The sequence below is a fragment of the Pleurodeles waltl genome, chromosome 2_2, assembly GCF_031143425.1.
Source record: "Pleurodeles waltl isolate 20211129_DDA chromosome 2_2, aPleWal1.hap1.20221129, whole genome shotgun sequence".
In the NCBI taxonomy this organism is placed as follows: Eukaryota; Metazoa; Chordata; class Amphibia; order Caudata; family Salamandridae; genus Pleurodeles; species Pleurodeles waltl.
In genome coordinates, this window is record NC_090439.1 from 1,138,541,063 (window position 1) to 1,138,565,204 (window position 24,142).

A 24,142-nucleotide genomic window follows, 5' to 3' on the forward strand; every position below is an offset into this window, starting at 1 on the left:
AAGTAGATCACTGTACCAACATTGGCAAGCCACGCCGGTGCAATGAAAATCGGAGGGCAATGAACTATCTTCACCTTCTTCAACACCCTGGAAAAGCAAGCAAAGATTTTAGACCAACTGATTGAAAGGACATTGCCTATTGTCCCTGGATGCCAAGAATGCCAAAATCTGTTTCTGACGCACGGCATTTGCTGTGGAATAGTGAGACAAACAGATACATTTTGGGTGTCCCCACTGCTCATGTAATTCACCTTGTTCTGGTCTAATTCCCACTTGTGACAATCTGACAGCTGCTGACTGAGTGCATCTGCCTGATCGTTCTGTCAGTCTGGGAACTATTCCACAGCAATATCAAATTTGTGAGAAATGGCCCAATTCCACAGTAGCTGAGGCTCTTCTGAGAGGGATCTGGACCATGTCCCTCCTTGTTGGCTATGTAGAACATAGACATGGTTTTGTCTGTTCTGACTAAGACTTGTGACCTACTAATCCAGGAAGGAATAATACTTGCAGATCTAGACGTATGGCCCGGAGTTCCAGAACACTGATGTGAAGTGTCTCCTCGCATCTGACCACAGGCCTCTGGTTGAGAGTTCCGGCAGACTAATTCCTCATGCATCCATGGGTGCGTCTGTTGCAATAAAAGTCATATATTCAGATTTGTTGGCAGCATCCACACACCAAGCTTGCTTGAACCACCTTGTGACCTGGACTGTATCTATCAATGATCCTCCGACCTGCTTCCGTTGTGAGTATAGTTCTTGCTGGATAGGCCTCAAGAGAAGTCTGCAAAATGGGACAGGGGTCCATACAAGATGCCAATAATCCCAACAGGGCCTTGTATTGCCTCACTGTGACTGAGTGTCTTGTTGATATATTTCTTGTCACAGTCCGCAACTTTTTCGGCCCTTCCTGTGATGGAAAAGCCTTTCCCAACTGCATGCTGAGTAATGCATCCATGGACTTTTGTCTTGGGATTTAAGGATAATTTTGCCTTGTTCAACATGAGGCCATGTTTCTGGAAGAGATTGATGCAGGCTGCTGTAGAACTTTTTGCCTCTTTGAGGCCAAAGGAGGCCAGCTCTTGAGGTATGGTAACACCCAATAACCCAATAACCTTCTTGCCTGAGAAAGGCAGTTACTAGAGGGAGAAACCTGGTAAATATTGGAGGCGCTGATTTGAGGCCGAAAGGTAATGCCTTGAACTGCTACCGTGAAAGCTACCAAGAATCGACTGTACTTCAGTGAGTTGGAATATAGGCATATGGTAATATGCATCCTGAAGACCCACAGAGGTCATAAAGTCTCCTTTCTACATTGTCATTCAGTATGATTGCTTCTTCAGATATTTGTTTAGATGTCTGAGATGAGGGATTGGCCTCCATTGGCCCGTCTTCTTTTTTATTAGGAAAAACGTGGACTAAAAACCTTAATTCCTTTCTGATTTGGGGACAATTTCTATAGCCCCCTTCTGGAGAAGCATGAGAAAGTCCTTTTGAAGCTCCTGTAGATGGAGATGATGTTCCTTCTTGGGTGGTCATACTGAGGGTCTCTGCACAATCTCCAAAGTATGCCCTGTATAAACAATTTGTCTCACCCACTAGTTCAATGTTATTTCTTCCCACGCCACAGCAAAAAGGGAAATTATTCCTTCCAACTTATGAACACCAGGAAGAGAGGGGCAAAGGCGGAGAGTCAAGCTCTCTTCTGATTGTCACTGGTACACTCTTGTGAGGGATTTCTCTTTCTTACTTAAGATCTCTCACAGGATTGTCTTTAATTTTGATTATAGGAGTATCAATGATCATATCCGGATTGTCTTTGGAGATAGTATGCGCATCACTGCCCTCTATATTGGTTGAATTCTCATCTAACATTTTGAGATTTCTGAGGACCACCGAATTAGATGTTACAAATCCAAGATATTGTATAAGTTCCACTGCTTTTGCTGCATCACTGTCAGTTTTATGACCTTGCAGGGATTCATCAACATGCTTACTATAAAGAGTAAAGAGTAAGGCCACTAATGGACATGTCCAAAATCTTAAATTGGACCTCAGGAAGGAAAGCTGTTTATTTTAACCAACCTTGTCTTCTTAGGACAGAACCTCCTCTAAGCTGGCGGAAATCTGTGTTTGAAGCATCGATTGCCACATCAATAATTTATAAGGAGCTTAACTGTCCTTCCTTATGGATAGCTGGAGCCATTTCTTTCTTACCTTCGGAACTAAGCTCTAATGAAGGAGCAATTTCCTGTCACATCCTAAGTTGCCAGGGAATTGGCTGTTTTAATTGAAATTGCTGCCATAGATGAGTTTCTCCTACTCAAATTATCAATTCTTCTATTATTCTTGTTTGGTTAACTGGATGGTGGTGTAATTGGGTCTTAGATCTTTGCGCTGACTCTGGTTTAGTCTGACCAGTGAGGTGAGCTGGAGCCAAATCAGATGCCCAATATTTCTTCTCCAGATGAGGTATCACAGCTGGAACTGTAGTCAATGACTTTATTAATTTTAAGCCTTCCTACCAAACAAAATCTGAACTTGGTATAGCTTTTACAGATTTCAGAGGCTGTTCTTTGAAGTTGTACAGAAAACAGGTTTGATCTACAGACTCTAGTAGTAGGATGAATCTTTGCAGCTATTTCCATTAAGGAATGACATTTAGAAGTATCATCTGACTAATCTTGTGTATTCGGCTTTTTATCCGTTCCACTTAGGAGATCAATGTTCAGCCTATTATCATCTTGTCCTCCACAGTCTTGAAGAAGCTCAACTTCTTCCTTATCCATATCTGAGTAAACTGAATTAATGTAATCCTCATCACAACTCCTAGGTGCAACTGAAGGTCCTTTGCTAGTGAAGGAAGAGGTGGTGGCAATGGTCTCTTAAGTGTAGGAAAGGGTAAATTAGGTGGTACAATTGGTGAAGCAGATAACCCCATTTGGGGATTATTAGTCTGATTTTATGGTACAAACGTAATAACATTTTCAATTTTTTGCTGCAACGTAATTAAAAGGCCAAAGGCACTTGAACCACATCAAGTTCTCTACACTGACCAGGAGGTCTCTCTCCCATTTAACATTGAGAGACTTCAGACACAATTTGTTTATAGTCATACTCAATCTAGGTTTGATTGTCCTTCATATCTTGCGTCGGGCTGTAATAGGTCTGTGTGGCATGGTCACTAGCCTCCTCTTCTCTGTCTGTAAGAGTTGAGCAGGAGGCGAATTTGGCACCTTCAATGGTGAAAACTGAGGTTTCTTAAAATTTGCCATCAATGGTATTGTCCTTGGTAGCGGTTTCGTCATCGACGGCAGGGTTATTGTTGACAGTGTCGTAGAGGGTAGGTTCGATGGTAGAGTTATCAACAGGGTAGTCGCTGTCAATGAGGTCGGCGTTGCTGCTGCCGTTGATGGCCCCATGAACGGAGCCATCATTTATGAAGATAACTTTGAAGGCTTTAGAAGATTTTCTCTTTTTAATTATTGGCAGAGCCTTATAATGCTTAGAAATGTTCTTTGCAGTACTTGATGAGGTGGCTGCCAGCGCTGTACCATACAAGTCCAGTTCAATAAACTGTTTTGGGGTGATACTCTCTTGGACCCATGTTGGTTCCCTATTTTAGCTTCGTTTTACCATTTATACTTTGCATGTTTTAACTGTATTGTTTTTAGCAGTGACATTTTACACACTTCGCCTGCATGATATTATTCTAGGAATATATTTTATGAGTTGCTTGTTTTAGTTAGCCTTCTCTTGACCTATAATCAGTACATTCTGTTGAAGGCTAGGAACAGAGTACACAATATCCTAGTGCTTTCGCTGCCCGTTCAAAAGACAGCTTCTAACATCTAGACATAGCATAAAATCAGAGCTGTGCTTCTGACACATTTGCTTTTATTGCATAACTGGTGCACTGACTGAGAAAGGGCAGAGGGGCACTCCAGGCGTGAACATGCCTGGGACGAATACTGCTGCCGCTAATAATACCAGCTTCCCGAGAGGATTGCCATCCACAAGGCAGACTGACTCCTGCCACAGTTTCCAGGTATGAGGCTAAGGGTAATCCATTAGATCGAGCAAAGGCAGCGGCTACGCCAGCTATGCTCTCAGTATCCTTTTAAGGTTTCGTAGAAACACCCAGAAATCATTCATCATGGTTGGTTTATTCATCCTCTTTACTATGTTCGTAATGCTGATTACTGCTTGGTTTAATGTAAAATTATTGCGGCTCATACTCTCTATGCAACTCTATGCAATATTACGATTTTTTCAATAAATCTATTGAAAACTTAGCTTGTATGTCTTCTGTTTTCGCCTGGACATGCATGAGTAAAACAACAAAAGTGTGCAATATGTTTCCACAACTTTCCTGGGGAGTCTGAGTGTCATGTTCAGGTTATTACAATCACTTTCCACCTCAGCTGTGTTAAGGGTGTAGATGAGGCACTGTAAGTTAGCCAGGAGTTAAGCTGTTGGCTTTTAGCTATGTGGAAGGACTTAGTCGTTCATATTCTGAAGTTGTTGTCCTAATACGCAGTCCTAATATTTTAGTAGGAACCTATAACAGTATAAGTTTCCATTTCTACGCTCTCCTACATGGAAGTGCTTGGAGGGGCACTCTTCACAAAATCTTCCACTGAAGAGGAGGCATCCCATTTAGAAGGGGGAATTCTATTTAGCCATAAGAAATATTGCTAATCACCTTTCTCTGTCTTTAAGCGTCTTAGTGGTAAAAGCCTCACACATATCACATGTTGATGCCTTATGATTAGGATGAAGACAATAAATACACTGAGAATATCAACGTATATCTTCCTGCGTCCAAAAGATGAACAATGTTTGAAAAGATTTTTTTTCTCAAAGTCAGTCAGTTGACTGTTGGACCAGAATTTAATACAATATTCCCTAAATAAAACTCTCAGTGCTAAAGATAGGGGTGGGTCAAAATCAGGGCAGATCAAGAAAGTAATTGATTTTAGGTTCATTGAAAGATGAGAGCAGAGCTCTGCCATGGGACTCCCTCACATATGACATGTGGTAGAAATCGGAGCTATGGTGGCCTGTAGGGAAAGTAAGAAAGCTTAAGCTTCCAATTCACTGGCTGAAGTTTGGGTTCTTTCAAATGAGGTGGATGGACTACTAAATTTACAATGTTGTGCCAGGCATATGTCCATTCTACAATGTATCCTGTTATTTTAATGGAGCAGGGATCCCAGCGTATGAACTTATAACATAAAAATAAGATCCAGTTTTGGATAAGTGAACTGTGAAGATGGTTGAGCGATATGCACAGAGTTTAACAAATCTTTCAAATGATTTGTTGGAGAATACGAATTGGGAAGAATGGTGAAATGTGAGGACTTAAGAGGTACCGGTCAAGGATTTTCTGAAAATGAAAGAGGAAAGATATTTGCTCTGACATATATGTTGAATAGATAGACAAGATGAATCCGTGGTAGAGGGCAATATTTAGTACAGAACAAAGTGCCTCATTTAGAGTTTAGATTAGACAGGACGTCTACCAAACTCTATGTTTCTTCATGTTATTTAGAGTTAGGGGATGTGCCTTGTTTATGAAAGTGAAGTCTCCACTGGCACTTACAGTAGAAGCATTTGACAAAGGCATGTCTGCTATGGGGAAGCCTGTAAAAAATACATCAGACTATCCACTGCTCTGATGTGCATTCTTCCTGTTGGGATGAACAAGAGAAAGCATTGTGGTCCTGAAGAAGAAACCAAAGAGATGGCACCCTGCCACTGAGAGAAAATATCAAGTATGTCAGTTTCATTTTATTTTGTTTTTCAATTAGAAACTCTTGATTTGAAAGCTTATTTCTGAAATACAGAAAAAGTCTGTTGAGTGGACACATTAAATATGCCAACCACTCAGTGACATAAGCAGAGCTGCAGAGGTGATGGCTCTGAGGGCACAGAGATCCTCCCTGTATAGCGGGGATCTGGCAGACTGGCAGGCTTCCAGGGAAACAGTAAATAAACCCTGATGTGATCTGATATCGGTTGGAGTATTGAACACTATGGTGTAAATATCAGTATAAGGTGGCGAAGAAGTGAGTGAAGACGGTGAAAGGGCGGGGAAACAGTGAGCACGAGTCAGGAAGAAAGACATTCTCTTGTAATGGATCTTATCCAAGAAGAATATAAAGGAGATGGTAACCATGTCTGATGAAATGCTTGTAAGTAAGGTATGAAAAGATGAGTACTGTGGGTATTGGAGAGGACATTAAAGAGCTGGGGAGCAAGGCTAGGGAAAGAGATAAGTGATATCACATGAAAGCCAGAAAAGACTGCAGCAATCGGGTTTTGTTTTTTTTAGAACACCAACAGATACTAGTTAATCATTTATGAGAATGAACGGTGGTTCCAATTTATGGATAGTATAGATCAGGAGTCTCAAATAATTTCTGTGTAATAAGCAATTCATTTTAAATGAAAACCATCCTAACCTACTAATATTATTAGAGATGAAATATTGATCACGTCAGGGAAGATTACATTAGTGGACATTAGTGGACACAACATGCAATATCACCTCAGAGCTCTAGGCAAAGCTGCCATAAGTAATGTAACAAATGCTTTGTCTTTGTTGAATAACTCTATATGGGTAATATATTAGCAGCGTCTGCAGTGACTCTGGAATTAAGTTAATGATGTTAATAACAGATCTCCCCAACACCTTGTGAGTTATCACTCAAATATCAGCTTTAAATAAGTTTTGCAAATGAAGCTATGTTTCTCTAAACAGCGGCTGATGAGTACTAAAGTACACAATTTTCTCTTAAATCACACATCAGTTTTGGCACACACACATTAATTCAAGCAAGCAAAAGCTTCTAATCAATTACAATGGGCTGCATACAGCTGCATAAGGAGAGTTACTTAAAGGTAGCAGGAGATCCACCAGCAGCTCATTAGCTACTCATTAGAGAAGCTCAGCACAGAACATCAGGGACAGAGTGAGAAAAGTCAGACAAGAAAAGACTTACTGTAAGAGGCTGAACGGTGGCAATTCGGCCGGTACTGCTGCTGAGTAAGGAAGCCTTGCTCTCTTTGTAAGGAACGTCGCCAGTGAGCTTTTCCAGCAGAAGCTCCAGGACCTGGGAGGTCAAGTTTGGGTCTGCTGCTAGTGCTTTCCACAGCACACACGTATCACTGATATTGAGAAAAATACAACAATGGATTCTGTCAAATTTGAATTTTAGTTTCTAGATATTTAACGTGCAATCTATCTGTTTCCTAATGCAAAGAGAGTATGAGGAAAAAAAAAAAAAAAAAAAAAAAGAGGAAAACGGATTTGGTCTTGCCCCAATAGGGATATTCCAGATTGAAATTGCTTTATTTAGAATCTACTCCTAAATCACTTTCTTCTTACTAGGTACAGTATGCTTTCTGGAAATATTAAGTACCAGTAATCCTAGTTTCCCCCATGTGATGTATTTCCCTTGATGAAAGTTCAAAAGTCAACTTGAAGAGCAGAAACATCAACTATTTCAGGAACTAAAACTTAAACGTTCCTCAATGATGTTGTTTCAGGTAGCACCGCAAGGTGAGTGTGTGGCAGGATTTTCAAGGAACATGTTTTAAAGGAAGGAAAATGCTGTTCTAATTACTCCTGATACCGGAAATGGAGCAAATAATGAAACAATTATGATCCAGTTTTCATTTAAAAAAATGTAAAGAAATGAAGGACATTTAAACTGCATCTATATTTAAGCCTTGGGAAAGGGGATTTTCCCTAAACACATGGTGGCTTGTGCACCCTGGACTGTAATGAAGTAAAGGATTATTTGAAACAATTGGAAAATTACTTCTCCACATAATAAGAGTGATATTAAGACTTGAGGAATTTTGATGGTTCACTAAATCGATACAAATAAGAACCTCCTGGGGGCCTGGCTTCGGGCGTCAAGATGGCGGTCGCACTCCGAGTGCTCCGGACCCCTCCGTCATCCGCCTGAGGAAGCCGTCATTCCCCTGCTCTGCAACGCATCCTCGACTGCCCCTGCAGGACCCCTAGCCAACGGGGACCCCGACGAGCCGTGGGGCACTGCCCGGCGGTGTCCGTAAGCCTGCAAAAGATCAGGCCGACTTGGCGGCCAAGATGGCGGCAGAGGCCGGAGCTGCACATCGCACCCCGGACCGTGGTGCTAACTCCCGGGTCGGATGCGCCAGATGAGAGTGACGGTGAGTAGGCCGGAGAGGATGGACGCAGGGGCCTGGCGTGTGGGTCTCCACGTGGGCCCGGTGGGAGAGCGGTAGCGGCGGCTGAGCAGGGGGAGCCCCGACAGCTGCAGACCGTCCCCTTGAACTCGGAGGACCGGCTGGAGACGGGATCCGGGCGTACGGAGGTGGCAGTCCCCCGTGGCGGGAAGCTGGCCCCAGGCCGCGCGGACAGAGGTGGGACGCCCGGGGGGCTGAAGTAGAGGAGGAGAGGAGCGAGCTGGCCCTGCCTGTTGCTGCGGTGGGCGGAGGCTGGAAGGCTTGATGTGCGCGGGCGTAAAAGGCCCGTGAGAAGATAACCGGGCCCTTTGAGACGCCCGTGGCCCCTTGGACCGGGTCGCCACAAGAAAAGATCTGGTGGGCTGTGAGGGGCCTCAGGGCCCCCCCCCACCCCTTGCCATCGGGCGGTGTCGCAGTCGATCTGCTGGAGGGAGGTGAGAGGAGAGGCGACTCGCCTGCCCCCCAAGGGTCGGGGGTGCGGCTGGGACCCCAGGGGGTGGAAGAAAAACAGAGGCACCGGAGCAGCGAGAGCCGTGTGTGGCAGTGGGCCGGCTGCCGGAGAGTCTGGGCCACGGGTGTCGACGGGTGTAATCGCACTGCTTCCAAAGGCCCACCTGGAGGAGCGGATGCTTGCGGCAGTCTTTGGGGGCGAGGGGTGCTTGACACGGGCCGGATGTGGCTGGGAGGATGCCCCCTGGACCGGTAGGGGGGGGGCTGTTTGAGGCCCTGACACTTCGCCTGGGAGCGCTGTCCTGACACACAGGGAGACGGGCCTGCGGTTGGTGGCCCGCTGCGCGGACTCACGGGTTAGTGGACTCTCTTGCGGTTGCCTGGCTGACTCAGGGTCCCCCCCTGGAGATATCCCCTCTGGGACCCAGTGAATATAAGAAGTCACTGTATAGTTGGGACCCAGTTGTGATTATCACGTGGTACAATAGATGCCCAGCCTGACTCCTCGAGGCGACATGGGAAAGAATAAAGCGACTAGACAGCCATCGGCTTACCAACAGAAGATTGATCAATTTACCACACCAGCGGCCTCTTGGAGTGACGGGGACGCGCCCTCCGGGGGCCCGCACCGGACGGGGTGAACACTATCCTTCAGGCAATCCAGTCATCGCAACTGGCCGTGGAGACCAAGATTGGGGAAGTGCGAGAGGATATGGGCCTTATAAAGCAAGATCTCAGAAATGCAGTGGGCCGAATCACTGAAGTGGAGGGCCGTGTGTAAGGAAATGCCTCCTTGGCATGGTTACCCCCTGAATTTTTGCCTTTGCTGAGGCTAAGTTAGGATTTGAAAGTGTGCTGAGGCCTGCTAACCAGGCCCCAGCACCAGTGTTCTTTCCCTAAAACTGTACCTTTGTCTCCACAATTGGCACAACCCTGGCATCCAGGTAAGTCCACTTGTAACTGGTACCCCTGGTACCAAGGGCCCTGATGCCAGGGAAGATCTCTAAGGGCTGCAGCATGTCTTATGCCACCCTGGGGACCCCTCACTCAGCACATATACACTGCCTCACAGCTTGTGTGTGCTGGTGAGGAGAAAATGACTAAGTCGACATGGCACTCCCCTCAGAGTGCCATGCCAACCTCACACTGCCTGTGGCATAGATAAGACACCACTCTAGCGGGCCTTACAGCCCTAAGGCAGGGTGCACTATACCACAGGTGAGGGCATAGGTGCATGAGCACTATGCCCCTACATTGTCTAAGCAAAACCTTAGACATTGTAAGTGCAGGGTAGCCATAAGAGTATATGGTCTGGGAGTCCGTCAAACAAGAACTCCACAGCACCATAATGGCTACACTGAAAACTGTGAAGTTTGATATCAAACGTCTCAGCACAATAAATGCACACTGATGCCAGTGTACATTTTATTGTGAAATACACCCAGAGGGCATCTTAGAGATGCCCCCTGAAAACATACCTGACTACCAGTGTGGGCTGACTAGTTTTTGCCAGTCTGCCACACACCAGACATGTTGCTGGCCACATGGGGAGAGTGCTTTTGTCACTCTGTGGCCAGGAACAAAGCCTGTACTGGGTGGAAGTGCTTCTCAACTCCCCCTGCAGGAATTGTAACACCTGGCAGTGAGCCTCAAAGGCTCACCCCCTTTGTTACAGCGCCAGAGGGCATCCCAGCTAGTGGAGATGCCCACCCCTCCGGCCACTGCCCCCACTTTTGGCGGCAAGGCTGGAGGAGATAATAAGGAAAACAAGGAGGAGTCATTGCCCAGTCAGGACAACCCCTATGGTGTCCTGAGCTGAGGTGACTCTGACTTTTAGAAATCTTCCATCATGCAGATGGAGGATTCCCCCAATAAGATTAGGGATGTGCTCCCCTCCCCACAGGGAGGAGGCACAAAGAGGGTGTTGCCACCCTCAGGGCTAGTAGCCATTGGCTACTAACCCCCAAGACTTAAACACACCCCTAAATTGAGTATTTAGGGGCCCCAAGAACCTAGGAAGATAGATTCCTGCAACCTGAAGACGAAGAAGGATTGCTGACCTGAAGCCCTGCAGAGAAGACGGAGACGACAACTGCTTTGGCCCCAGCCCTACCGGCCTGTCTCCCCACTTCAAGAAAAACTTTAACAGCGACGCATCCAACAGGGACCAGCGACCTCTGAAGCCTCAGAGGACTGCCCTGCATCTAAAAGGACCAAGAAGCTCCCGAGAACAGCAGCCCTGTTCAACAAAAACTGCAACTTTGCAACGAAGAAGCAACTTTTAAAGACCACACGTTTCTCGCCGGAAGCGTGAGACTTTCCACTCTGCACCAGACGCCCCCAGCTCGACCTGTGGAAAACTAACACCACAGGGAGGACTCCCCGGCGACTGCAAGCCTGTGAGTAGCCAGAGTTCACCCCCCCCCCCCATGAGCCCCCAGAGCAACGTCTGCAGAGGAAATCCAGAGGCACCCCCTGACTGCAAGTGCCTGCTTCAAGGAACCAGAAGCCTGGAAAACACACTGCACCCACAGCCCCCAGGACCTGAAGGAACCGAACTCCAGTGCAGGAGCGACCCCCAGGCGACCCTCTGCCTACTTCAGGTGGTGGCTACCCCGAGGAGCCCCCCCCTGTGCATGCCTGCATCATTGAAGAGACCCCCGGGTCTCCCTATTGATTCCTATTAGAAACCCTATGCCTGTTTGCACTCTGCACCCGGCCGCCCCTGTGCTGCTGAGGGTGTACTTTCGGTGCCTGCTTGTGTCCCCGCCCTACTAAACCCCCCTGGTCTGCCCTTCGAAGTCGCGGGTACTTACCTGCTGGCAGACTGAAACCGGGGCACCCCTATTTCCTTTGAAGCCTGTGTGTTTTTGGGCACCACTTTGACCTCTGCACCTGACCGGCCCTGAGCTGCTGGTGTGGTAACTTTGGGGTTGCCTTGAACCCCCAACGGTGGGCTACCTTGGACCCAACTTTGAACCCTGTAAGTGTTTTACTTACCTGTGAACTTAATTACTTACCTCCCCCAGGAACTGTTGATTTTTGCACTGTGTCCACTTTTAAAATAGCTTATTGCCATTTTTGTCACAACTGTACATGCTATTGTGATAATTCAAAGTTCCTAGAATACCTGAGTGAAATACCTTTCATTTAAAGTATTGTTTGTAAATCTTGAACCTGTGGTTCTTAATATATTTTCCTATATAAAAACCTATTGGTCTGGAGTTAAGTCTTTGAGTGTGTGTTCCTCATTTATTGCCTGTGTGTGTAAACAAATGCTTAACACTACCCTCTGATAAGCCTACTGCTCGACCACACCACCACAAAATAGAGCATTAGAATTCTCTCTTTTTGCCACTATCTTACCTCTAAGGGGAACCCTCGGACTCTATGCACAATATTCTTACTTTGAAATAGTATATACAGAGCCAACTTCCTACACCGTGTCTCCCAGACTGAGGACGATCTGGATGATCACAGAACCAAGGTGGCCCAACTGCAAACCCGAACTGGCGAACTGCATCGCCGTGCTGAAGATGCCGAAAACCGCTCCAGACGCAACAACCTGCGCCTCATAGGATTTCTGGAAGGAGCAGAAGAAAACAAGGCCCCTGAGTTCCTGGAGTGTTGGATCAGGTCCTGGATGCCGGATCAAATTCTTTCACCCTGGTTTGCAATCGAGCTTGCGCACAGGGCCCTGGCTCCACTGCCCCCTCCTGGTGGCCCAAAAAGACCGATGATTGCAAGTTTTTTAAACTTCAAGGACCGGGACAATATCCTCAAGGAAGTCAGGCGCTCTGTCGAACTTCACTGGGATAACCACAAGATTTTATTATTTCCAGACTACACTCGTGAGGTCCAAACTCGACTTCGTCATATGAACATGTTAAGCAAAAACTCAGGGTGATGCAACTTTCATACGTGCTCCTCTTTCCCGCGCACCTAAAAGTCCTCATGGCCGGAAAGGTGTCGTTTTTCGAATCACCAGAGGAGGCATGGGACTGGCTGACAGAGGAGGGCATTGGGACCCGGAGGGGCCCCCTGGTCTGGTGGGGGGCTCCCCGGGGCGTGGGCCCGCCTTCCGAACGGGAGCACGAAGGGGCCAAAGGCACACCAGGTCTCGACGTGGGAGGCAGGGGGGGTCCCGACAATCCTATAGGCGAGGACATGGGACTAAGATCTGGCTCCCAGGCGGGAGGAGACCCCACGGAAGCTCCAGTTGCCCAGGGCCCGGCGCTTATGATAGACAGAGACCGCCTGAGCCAGTCCACAGCACTCAGCTGACAAAGGACACACGGTCTAGTCCGTGGTACGCTGGGACTGACTGATACCGCCTGGCGCTTGCACATGTGGACTGGAGCAGGGCCCTACCGACAGCTCAATGTTTTGTTTACTGCTCACCACTTATGGTTTCGACTTCCGTCCATTGATTGCAAATGATCCATCCGAACGGAGGGGTCCACCACTCCACTCCAAGGACAGTCCACCTGGCTGTGTTGTTTTGGTTGGGTAGTTGGGCGACAGATGCTTCCGGGGTAGAAGTATGGGGTGGGTGGTGGTTGGGGGGTGAGAAGTTTATAGTGGGGTTAAGTAATAATGTTTAATACGTTTCCTTTATTGTTTTGGTCATTTATTTCATTGTTTGAGACGGTTGTCCCTGGGCCCACTGACGGGTACTCGACACTCCAATACGCCAACACACTTCACGCGTGGCCCTCACTGACACAGGTCCTTTCATGGAATGTGAACGGCCTCCTGGATAAGATCAAGAGGTCCGCAGTATTTAGCACTCTTCGCAAGTAAGCCCCCTCAGTGGTCTTACTACAGGAGACCCATCTACTTGGCACTAAATGCCCCATGCTCGCACGAGGAGGATTTGATAAGGTCTACCACTCGGGTTTCTCAAGGGGCTCCAAAGGGGTGGCCATTCTCCTCCACCGCTCACTGCCCATAGTGGTTACTGCCGCGCAGTCCGACCCGGAAGGTAGATTCGTAGCAGTGACTGGATCACTCCACGGACTACCGTTTAACCTTGTGTGTACCTACGCTCCCCCAACCGGGTTTGATAACTTCTTACTCTCACTCCGCCAGGTGTTAGCGGGACTTCCCCAGGGAACTACACTAATAGGAGGAGACTTTAACTCCGTCCTGGATCCTAGGCTGGATGTTTCAGGTGGTATAACCGCCAGCCGGTCCGTACGGGTGTCGAGCCTGAGTAGCTGGGCTGAGAGCCTTGGCCTATGTGAGGTTTGGAGAACCTGGCACCCCAGGATGCGACAATATACACACACATCAGCAGCCCACCAGACACACGCCAGAATTGATCTTGTGTTTATGCCTGCGCTAGATATTGCTAACGTTACTAGGGCGGAGATACTACCTCGCGGGGTCTCAGCCAACACTCTAATACAAATCTGTCTGGGTGGCACAGATCCTGCCCGGCGTGGCGTCTGAATGCTTGGTACCTGCAGGACAGCGAATACACTCTTGAAGTCAGAGATCATCTCATCCAATACTTTGAACAAAGCTTAGGATCAGTGCTGTCTCCGGGTACAGTCTGGGCTGCATGTAAGGCTACTCTCAGAGTACACGCCAAGCATCTCCTTCGCATACAGGAAAGCGCACGCAACACGCGGGTGTCAGAGCTGGAGGCTAGGGCACTGCGACTTGAGCACCGACACGTGGCCTCCGCATCAGTCTCTAGTTTGAGGCAGCTCACCATGGTCAGAGATGAGATTAGATATTTAGTGTTGGAATCCGTGAAGCATATTTGGAGAGCATCGGCAGCTCGAGTGTACGGCTGGGGAGACAAGAATGGGAAACTCTTACATTGGCTAGCCACTCGACCACTGTCCGATAGAGTTATCTCTGAAATCGCTGACAAGTCGGGATCACTCTCTAAGACACCTGGCGATATCGCACAGAGCTTTGCCTCCTATTATACATGGCTATGTGCGGAGCGTCCCCCGCCACTGGAAGAAAGGGAGTCCCCCCCACCTAAACGATGTTGTCCTCCCCAAAATCTCATAGGCGACCAGGGAAAGCCTGGACGAGGCCATAAGCCTTGCAGAGATTACTGATGCAATAGCCAATTTGTCATCAGGTAAGACACCAGGCCCAGACGGCTTCCCGGCAGAGCTATACGGTAGATGCGGCGACATCCTGGGCCCCCACCTGCTCAATATGTATGAGGAAGCAGAAAGAAAAGGGTGTTTCCCTTCTGGGATCGACCAAGCCACAATTGTGGTGATCCCCAAGACCCAGCCTCCGTCGCGACAATGCTTGGCGTATCGACCCATCTCTCTCTTGAACACCAAGATTAAGGTGTTGTCCACTATTCTTGCCTCTAGACTGAAGGAGGCGCTTCCCTCGTTGGTACATCCTGACCAATGCGGATTCATGCCCTCCCGAAGCACCAGACACTGCATCAGGTGCTTGCACGTGGCCCTGGCACACCGCGGGGACCTGACCCAACCTCCTTCGGCTCTACTCTTGCTTGACTTCGAGAAAGCCTTCGATACCGTGGACTGGTCCTACCTGGATTGCGTCCAGCTAGGTAACGGACTTGGGCCCAAATTTCGAGGTCTGGTGGGGCTACTTTACTCTAACCCGACCGCTCAGGTACAAGTGAACGGAGTGATCTCTGACCCGTTCCCTATCAGTCGAGGCACTCGTCAGGGATGCCCATTGTCCCAGTTGCTCTTCGCACTTGCAATAGAACCCTTGGCGAAGCTACTGCAAGAGGACCCCCTGATTGAGGGTTGGTCTTGGCTTGCGGGACCAGAGGACCGTGTGGCGCTATACGCAGATGACGTCCTCTTCTACTTCTCTAACCCGGCCAAAAGTGGTCCTCGAATTCTGCAGATCCTAGATCTCTTCTCCGAGGCCTCAGGCCTGACTCTGAACTCCAGCAAATCTTTATTGGTCCCTTTACATCCCTACAGAGACTGTGTTGAGTGGCAAAAAAGCATCCCAATTCGACGCAATAGTTTTAGGTACCTGGGAGTGCACATAGCCCTGCTCCCAGATCTAGCATGGGAACTCAATGTTGCGCCACTTACTAGAAGAATCAAAGACTACCTCCAACGTTGGCGGACCCTACCCGTCAATCTGCTTGGTAGAATAGCGCTTTACAAACTGATGATCCTCCCCAGGCTCCTCTACCTACTACAGAACTTCCTGCACCCAGTTCCCAGGAAATGGTTCAGGGAGATGGACACAGTGGCATGTCAGTTCCTATGGAGCGGCACCCGTCCCAGAGAAGTTTACGAAAGAGGGTTGGGAATGTCCAATATCTACTACTATCACCTTGCGATGCACCTGCTCGTAATTAATGACTGGATGGGAAGCGGCTGGCCAGACCCCGCATACCGACTGGAGCTCCAAACAATGGGCTACCCCGGGGTCTTTGACGCGCTATATGGTTGTCCGGTCCCCCGGGTCGCCCCAGATGTGACTAAGGTGGTCTTGGTGGGCTGGCGCGCAGCCCCGACAGTGTCGGGTTGGTGGGGTCGCCTCACCCAGCAGACCCCACTATGGCAAGGGAAACAGCTGGCGGAGGTCTCGGAGCTGGAAGGATTCCAGAGATGGGATAACAGGAATCTCCACACTGGGTGACGTTTGGGGGGGATCACACATGCGATCCTTTGAAGAGCTCCAAGGACTCTTTTCACTAAACAGGACACAATTCCACAAGTACCTTCAGCTTCGTCACGCCCTGCTAGTACATATCCGGGCAGGAGAAAATATACCTCAATACAGTCCCATGGAGGCAAAGGAACTAATGGGGAACCTGGGTAAGGGCGGAGTCTCTCAAATCTATCACTCTCTGATCGCTAACACTACCTGTCCCCTCGAGGGGCTTCTCTGGAAGTGGGAGGAATGGGTGGGTCCTGTGGAGGAGGAGGACTGGAGGAAGGCATTAATGGCCCCTCGGACCCTAACTATGGCAACCCGATTCCAACTGCTACAGACCCTCTATCTGCATGCAGCATACCTCACACCCATAAGGCTACTTAGAGCGGGCCTCAAACCCACGGCTGACTGTCCCCGATGTTCGAGCCCGGACGCTGATTTCTTCCACATGGTATGGGCATGCCGAGCCATAATGACTCACTGGAGGGCGGTCACGAGGGAGGTCTTGGGGGTCCTGCAAGAGGAGGTGGAAGTGGATCCATTGCCACTCTTGTTGGGGGTCATGGGGGAAGTGGGATTGAGAAGAGCAGACCGAATCTTCCTGGGAGTGGCTTGGTGGCCAAGAGAGACATAAGGTGGATTGGAAAGCCGGAGCGGCACCGGCGCTGGCTAAGCGGAGACGAGGTGTGGACTGGTGTGCACAGCGTGAGAAACTTGTATATGAAGCCAGGGGGTGCCCGAATAAATACAATAAAGTGTGGGGGAAATGGGAGGCCACGTGGTGGTACTTAACTTGTTTGGGGCGGCACGGTTCGATGGGTGGTGTTACCACCAGAAATTAATGTGGGAGAGCTCCTCCCCCCCATTCCTTACCTCCTTCTTCTTTCTTCATTAAGTTGAGTTCATGCTGCCAACTATTAATTTTTTGTGTAAACATTGTCTAAGGAGTCCTGTCGGGGACAAGGGAGGTGACCGTCTCTAGGTAACAGTTGGTGCCATGTTATATGTATTATTATTTCACTGTTTTTCGCAAAACCAATAAAAGCTCTTTATCAATTAAGAACCTCCTGTGAAGGTTAATTATTTCAGTACTAGTAGGGACTAGTTTGAAGGGACAGACACTGGATTACATATCTATTGCACCCTCATTGTTTGTCATTTATCCAATCAAAATCTCAGGTTTGGTTGCAATGAGGTGGGGACATCTCAGATTGCATCCCCTTTTCCTTCCATTTGAAACCTCAGTAAGTCTTATAGTGCACCAAGACTGTTCAACATATTTTATTTATTGTCAGTTCTAACCCTCATTTAAGCAGGGAATCTTGGAAACCCTTCACCCTCCACATTCAGGAAAAAAAAATGAGTTACTTACCGGTAACTTTAGTTCTCCAGAATTGGAATCTTTCATCGATTCACATGCTTGAATCATTCCCAGTCATCGAGATGGGAGTCCCCGGAACCTTTAGAAAGTCATATTAAAATAGGACTAAACCCAAAGGCCCTAGGCCCCTTAGTTTAGTATTCTATCAGAGTCATTTGGAGAAAAGGACTAAATTAGAAAGTGCACCAATCAGGCAACACCACCCTTTAGAACCCTCCTGACAGAAGCCCCAGTCCCTCTGATTTTCAGAGGAATAGTGCCTACTTATATTAATACGAGAGGTAACAGTGAGCTTCTCTGGGGAGGTGGGTGGGTCGCATGTGAACCTATGAAAGATTCCAATACTGGAGAGCTAGAGTTACAGCTAAGTAACTCATTTTCTTACTCCAGTATTGGAATTTTCATAGATTCATATGCTTGATGAGTAGCAAGCAGTAGTGATGCACACTGTAGTATAACCTATGAGTACTGATATTAGAAATCATAACGTATCTTTTCTTTTTGATATTTAAATATAAACAATGTGTAGACCTAACCTTAGGATGGTAAAGATAGCTCACCTTTACTGGTAAAGATGTCATAGGACCGCCCGGCCCACAGCTACTTCCCCTTGAGGAGCTGTACTGAGGCAGTGATGTGTGAATGTGTGGCAATTCTTCCAGGTTGCTGCCCGGCAAATGTCTTGGAGTGGTACCTCTGCAAACAGTGCAGTTGACGTTGATACCACTCTAGTAGAGTGAGCTCGAATAGGAGCTTGTAAGGGTTTGCCTGCTACTCGATGTCAAAACTGAATTGCCGCTGAAATCCATCTTGTGGTGTTTGCTAGGAAAGAGCTTGACTTTTTCTAGGTGCACTGTAAGCTACATACAATCGACTAGTCTTGTAAAAGGATTTGGACCTATCCAGGTAGAACTTTACACATCTTTTCATATCTAACAAATGAAAAGTCATCTCTGCTGGAGTTGTGAGATTTGGGAAGAATGTCTTTAGTATAAGCAGTTCATTAATATGATAGTCCGAGGGAACTTTGGGGATGAATCGTGGGTTTGTGTGAAGTAGTATTCCATCTCCTCTGATTTGTAAGAAGGGTTCTTGGATAGTTAGTGCTTGGATCTCACTGACCTGTCCGGCTGATGTTACAGCCACTAGAAGAGCTACCTTCTTCTTTGAGAGAAATTTTAAAGAAGTTCAGTGGATCATCTCAAATGGCTGTTTCATGAGCTGTGCAAGGACTAAGTTGAGATTCCAAAAAGGAGGAGGACATCTGAAAGGTGGAAAGACTCTGATTAGGCCCTTTAGAAATTGTTTGATGATTCTGGAGGACCACAATGAGGGTGAATTATATTAACATGTAAACGACAATACGGCTGCTAAATTAATCCTAATGGAGGAAGGAGACAGGCCCTAACTTGCCAGGTGTAACAGGTATCACAATATTTGTTCCGGTGAGGACAATATGGGATGTATGTTGTTGGTGGCACCAGAGACACAATGTCTTCCACTTAAATGAGTACGTTTTTTTTGTACTGGAGCGTAGCTAATCGTCAGCCAAGATGGCCGCCACTTAGAGGAGCTCTGTTCTGATTACTGAATCCTTGCAATATCCATTCAATCATCCGTTCTGCACGCCGAGATTGGTGCTGACCGAACTGCCACAGCGGTGGGGGACTCGACCAAGGGATTCCTGGGAACCAGGGGCCCTCCGAAGCCACTGATCGCGAGGTGTGGCCTGCAGTGCAGCATGGCCACCCAGGACATAGCGTGCACAGAAAAAGTGCAGAAGGATCCTGTCGCTGTGCTGTCCTCCATAGCAGGAACCTAGTGCCGGCGAATGGCAGAGGGCTGTCTGTACGCCTCCCATGCCTGCTGGAGCGGAGTCGGGCCCGAGTCCACCGGGGACCTGGCAGGGAGCAAAGAGCAGCTGGAGGTCAGCAGCGGGCAGGAGGAGGAAGAGTCACAGGCCGCAGTGGGGCCCGAGCCACGGAGCAGAGCTGAGGTCTTCCCCCTTGTCCGGTGGAGGCTGCGCAGACACTAGGACTGAGGTACAGCCGTTGGGTGGGTCCAGCGGGGCCTGGGGAATTCGACTGCTGGCGGGGATGCAGGGCGGAGAGCCGCCTGCTTGCCTGTCATGCCCGGAGGAGCAGGATCGACTGTAGGACCGCCAGAGAGGTGGGAGGGAGACGAGAAGCCCGTGGGCTGCGGTCGGGATTGGGCATCTGGCCCAGGAGAGGGTAGCTGGCTGCCCTGGGCTTAGGATGCAGCCATCTGGGGGACTTGTTTCTTGGGGCCCTCCGTGGGTGCAGCAATCCGGAGAATAGCCTCATTGGGTTCACCAAGAACTGGACGAATGGGTGGCGGTGAGGCCACATAGCGAGAGACCCACTGGCTGAGAACGAGGCTGCTGGAGAAGAAGTGACATGAAGTGACCTCTGCACTGGCAGAGACGGCCGGCTCCCCCACTTGCCTGCGGATTGAACAGGCACCGGGTGTGAATGGAAGGAGTCGACAGGTGAGAGGGCTGCGCTGCAGGTTCTGCAAGCTTGGGGAAGGACTGCTTGCGACTTGGGGACTGCATCAGGGCCTAGCGGTAACCACTGGAACTCCTGAGGCACGCAATTAGTGCTCTAATTGATGGAGACCTACAGTCAAGCCCTTTGGGGACTGTTGAGGGGGCACTCCATCAGCTTGGTCAGGAACAAGGAGCAGATGCCCCTGCAGACTAATAAAATGGACAAATATGCAGTCTTGAGGATGACTTAGCGGTCCCTAGCTGGGGAGGATGCCGAAGGGAGGCCCGGTGGGGACCGTGGGACCCCGGAGGAGCCCTTATTGGGCACAGTAATGGCAGCCATTCAAGACCTTAAAGGTTCGCTAGAACCTAAACTGGATGCTTTAACAGTGGATGTTACCCATCTTTGAGTAGACCTTAAGAAACTTACAGAAAAAGTCACAGCAGCTGAAACTGATTTGGCCCATCTACAGTCCTCATCCAAGAGACTTGATAGCAAGGTACACTTCCTCACCTAAGAGCACAAAAGTTATGTTGTGCTTGGAAGACTAAGCGGGACTGGCACAGCGGAACAATATAAGAGTGTTCGGAGTACTGAAGCATACCGAGGGCCCTAGAGTCATACTTTTTTTGGAGGACCTAATCACAAAGTCCCTCCGTCCAAAAAAGATTAGCCACATTTTCCACCATTGAAAGGGCACACAGGGCACCGGTCCCACAACCGGAAGCACCCCTGTAGGAAAATGCCACTGTTGCCATGGTCACCCCCACTCTTTGCCTAGTGTTGATGCCAGCTTTGATTGGAAGTGTGCTGGGACCCTGCTAACCAGGCCCCAGCACCAGTGTTTTCCCTAAAACTGTACCTTTGTTTCTACAATTGGCACAACCCTGGCACACAGTTAAGTCCCTTGTAAAAGGTACCCCTGTTACCAAGGGCCCTGGGGCCAGGGAAGGTCCCTAAGGGCTCCAGCATGTATTATGCCACCCTCAGGGACCCCTCACTCAGTACATGCACACTGCCTTGCAGGTTGTGCGTGGGAGTGAGGAAAAAAGACAATGTCGACATGTCACTCCCCTCAGAGTGCCATGCCCACCAACCACTGCCTGTGGCATAGGCAAGTCACCCCTCAAGCAGGCCTTACAGGTGAGGGCATAGCTGTATGAGCACTGGGAAGTTCAAAGCCCGCTTGGTGCGGTAGCACGGTCGGGTTGGGGGGACCAGGGGGGGGGGGGGATGTTACATTGCAGTTTCTTTCTTCTTTTACGTTGTTCTTTTGCTATTGCACAGGCATACACCGACTTATTGCGTGGCTCGGTGGGAGGAGGTACACTGGAGGGGACGGGAAGGGGCGGGGGTAGACGTAGCATGTCCCTCATGTGCAGATATATTCCCCGATGGCAACACACTAGCACGCACCCTTAGGGTGATGACGTGGAATGTGAACGGGCTGGGTAGCAGAATTAGGAGCATCAAAGTACTCCAATATTTGCGTTGACACAGCCCAGATCTAATTATGTTGCAGGAAACGCATCTAAAGGGGAACTACTACAAAGCACAGGACAGGTTTGGTTATCAGTTTGTGGCACATGGAGGTTACACCACAGACTCTAGGGGAGTGGGTATACTCATTAAAAAAAACAATTTAGACCTGCACATGGTGGGACACATTGGGACGATATGTTACACTGTCTGGAATCTGGGAGGGTCACACACTCAACATTTGCTCAGTCTATGCCCCACTGAGGCTCCAGGGGCCTGTCCTTACAGACCTCGTACCATGCTACTGGACATGCCGCCAGATCTCCTCATTCTGGGGGGTGACCTGAACCTTGTAGCCGACTCAGAGTTAGACAGAGTCACAAACTAAGGCTCCCAATATCTCAGAGAAGCTGTGGGCTTTTCTTGATTAATTCGATTTAGCAGACCTGTGGAGGGAACACAACCCTGGGACGAGGCACTTCACATACTACTCTCTACCTCAGAGCAGGTCCTCGAGGCTGGATTATTTGTTCACCACATGGGCATACGTTGGGAGGTTCAGTGGGGCCACACACTACCCGAAAGGGATCTTGGATCACTCCCCCGTGGGTGTTACACTGCTGGGTGCCACAGAACTATATACCCTGCTGCTAGATTAGAAACTTGACACCTGAAAGACAAGACCTTTAGAGATAAAATGAGAGAGAGCGCAAACAATATTTTAAGGAAAATCAGGATTCAGCGGACTCAGCCTTTATCTTGTGGGAGGGCTTCAAAACTGTCATTAGGGGACACAGGCAGGACCTTATAGGGGGTAAGAAAAAGGAGCACAGACCGCAGGGCGCAGCACCTGAACAGGTCATTGAAACCCTAGAGGTCTGAAAAGGGGGGGGAAGAATAGTGGTCTCCTGTACCAGCTGCGGGTCAAGAGAGAGTAGCTGCAGGAGTTGGTAGAAAAACTGGCCCAGGCTTACACATTGGCGTCCCAGCGGAATCTGAATGACGTGGATGACGAGGCCAATAAACAGCTTCCAAGGCTGGACAAAGGGACCAGGAACGGTCCTAGGTCAGGGAGATAAGGAATAGGGAGAGAATTCTCTGCGCGTCTGTTTTACTTCACTGCTGACCGAGCTGAACTCTATACACACACTGAAAAAAATCTATGGAATGCAAATCTTAGTCTAGGAAGTGCATCTAATAAATCACTCTGTGAGGCTTGTAAAGGAACTGAAAGTGCACGTTTATCATGTGCGAACAATGAAATGAAAACCTGTACAAGGAATCTTCAATCTATAAACAGTATATATATATATACACACACACATACAAAGACATATATGGAAAATGTCACTTACCCAGTGTACATCTGTTCATGGCATGAGACGCTGCAGATTCACATGTTGTGCATATCCCGCCATCTAGTGTTGGGCTCGGAGTGCTACAAGTTGTTTTTCTTCGAAGAAGTCTTTTCGAGTCGCGTGATCGAGGGATTCCTCCCATTTCGGCTCCATTGCGCATGGGCGTCGACTCCATCTTAGATTGTTATCCCCGCAGAGGGTGAGGTAGGAGTTGTGTATATAGTAATAATGCCCATGCAGTGGAGTAAGTATGTATGTACATAATGTGCTTAAAAGTGTTATTTACAAATTTTCAAATGTACAAGTTTAATTTCAGTCAACTTATAGCGGCTAAAGGGTCCCGGGGAGGTGGGAGGGCGCATGTGAATCTGCAGCGTCTCATGCCACGAACAGATGTACACTGGGTAAGTGACATTTTCCGTTCGATGGCATGTCTAGCTGCAGATACACATGCTGTGCATAGACTAGTAAGCAGTTATCTCCCCCAAAGCGGTGGTTTAGCCTGTCGGAGTTGAAGTTGTCTGAAATAATGTTCTTAGTACTGCTTGTCCTACTGTGGCTTGTTGTGTTGTTAACACATCCACGCAGTAATGTTTAGTAAATGTATGAGGCGTAGACCATGTGGCTGCCTTACAAATTTCTGTCATTGGTATATTTCCTAGAAAGGCCATTGTGGCACCTTTCTTTCTAGTGGAGTGTGCCTTCGGTGTAATAGGCAGTTCTCTTTTAGCTTTAACATAACAGGTTTGAATACATTTAACTATCCATCTGGCAATGCCCTGTTTGGATATTGGATTCCCTGTATGAGGTTTTTGGTAAGCTACAAACAATTGTTTTGCGAAACTGTTTAGTTCTATCAATGTAGTACATTAGAGCTTTTTTTATGTCTAATGTATGTAATGCTCTTTCAGCTACAGAGTCTGGTTGTGGAAAAAACACTGGGAGTTCCACAGTTTGGTTTAAGTGGAACGGTGATATAACTTTTGGCAAAAATTTTGGATTTGTGCGTAGAACCACTTTATGTTTGTGTATTTGTATAAAGGGTTCTTGTATGGTAAAGGCTTGTATTTCACTCACTCTTCTGAG

At 48.2% G+C, this 24,142-nt stretch overlaps 1 protein-coding gene across 1 annotated transcript in view; it reads right to left on the bottom strand.

Moving 5' to 3' along the window:
- MROH1 (maestro heat like repeat family member 1) overlaps positions 1 to 24,142 on the bottom strand; it is a 1,237,492-nt gene that overhangs the window by 231,226 nt on the left and 982,124 nt on the right. Inside the window, exon 33 of the mRNA XM_069221041.1 lies at positions 7,010 to 7,175. Within this exon, the coding sequence (XP_069077142.1) occupies positions 7,010 to 7,175 (166 nt within the window). The remainder of the gene's footprint in view (positions 1 to 7,009; positions 7,176 to 24,142) is intronic.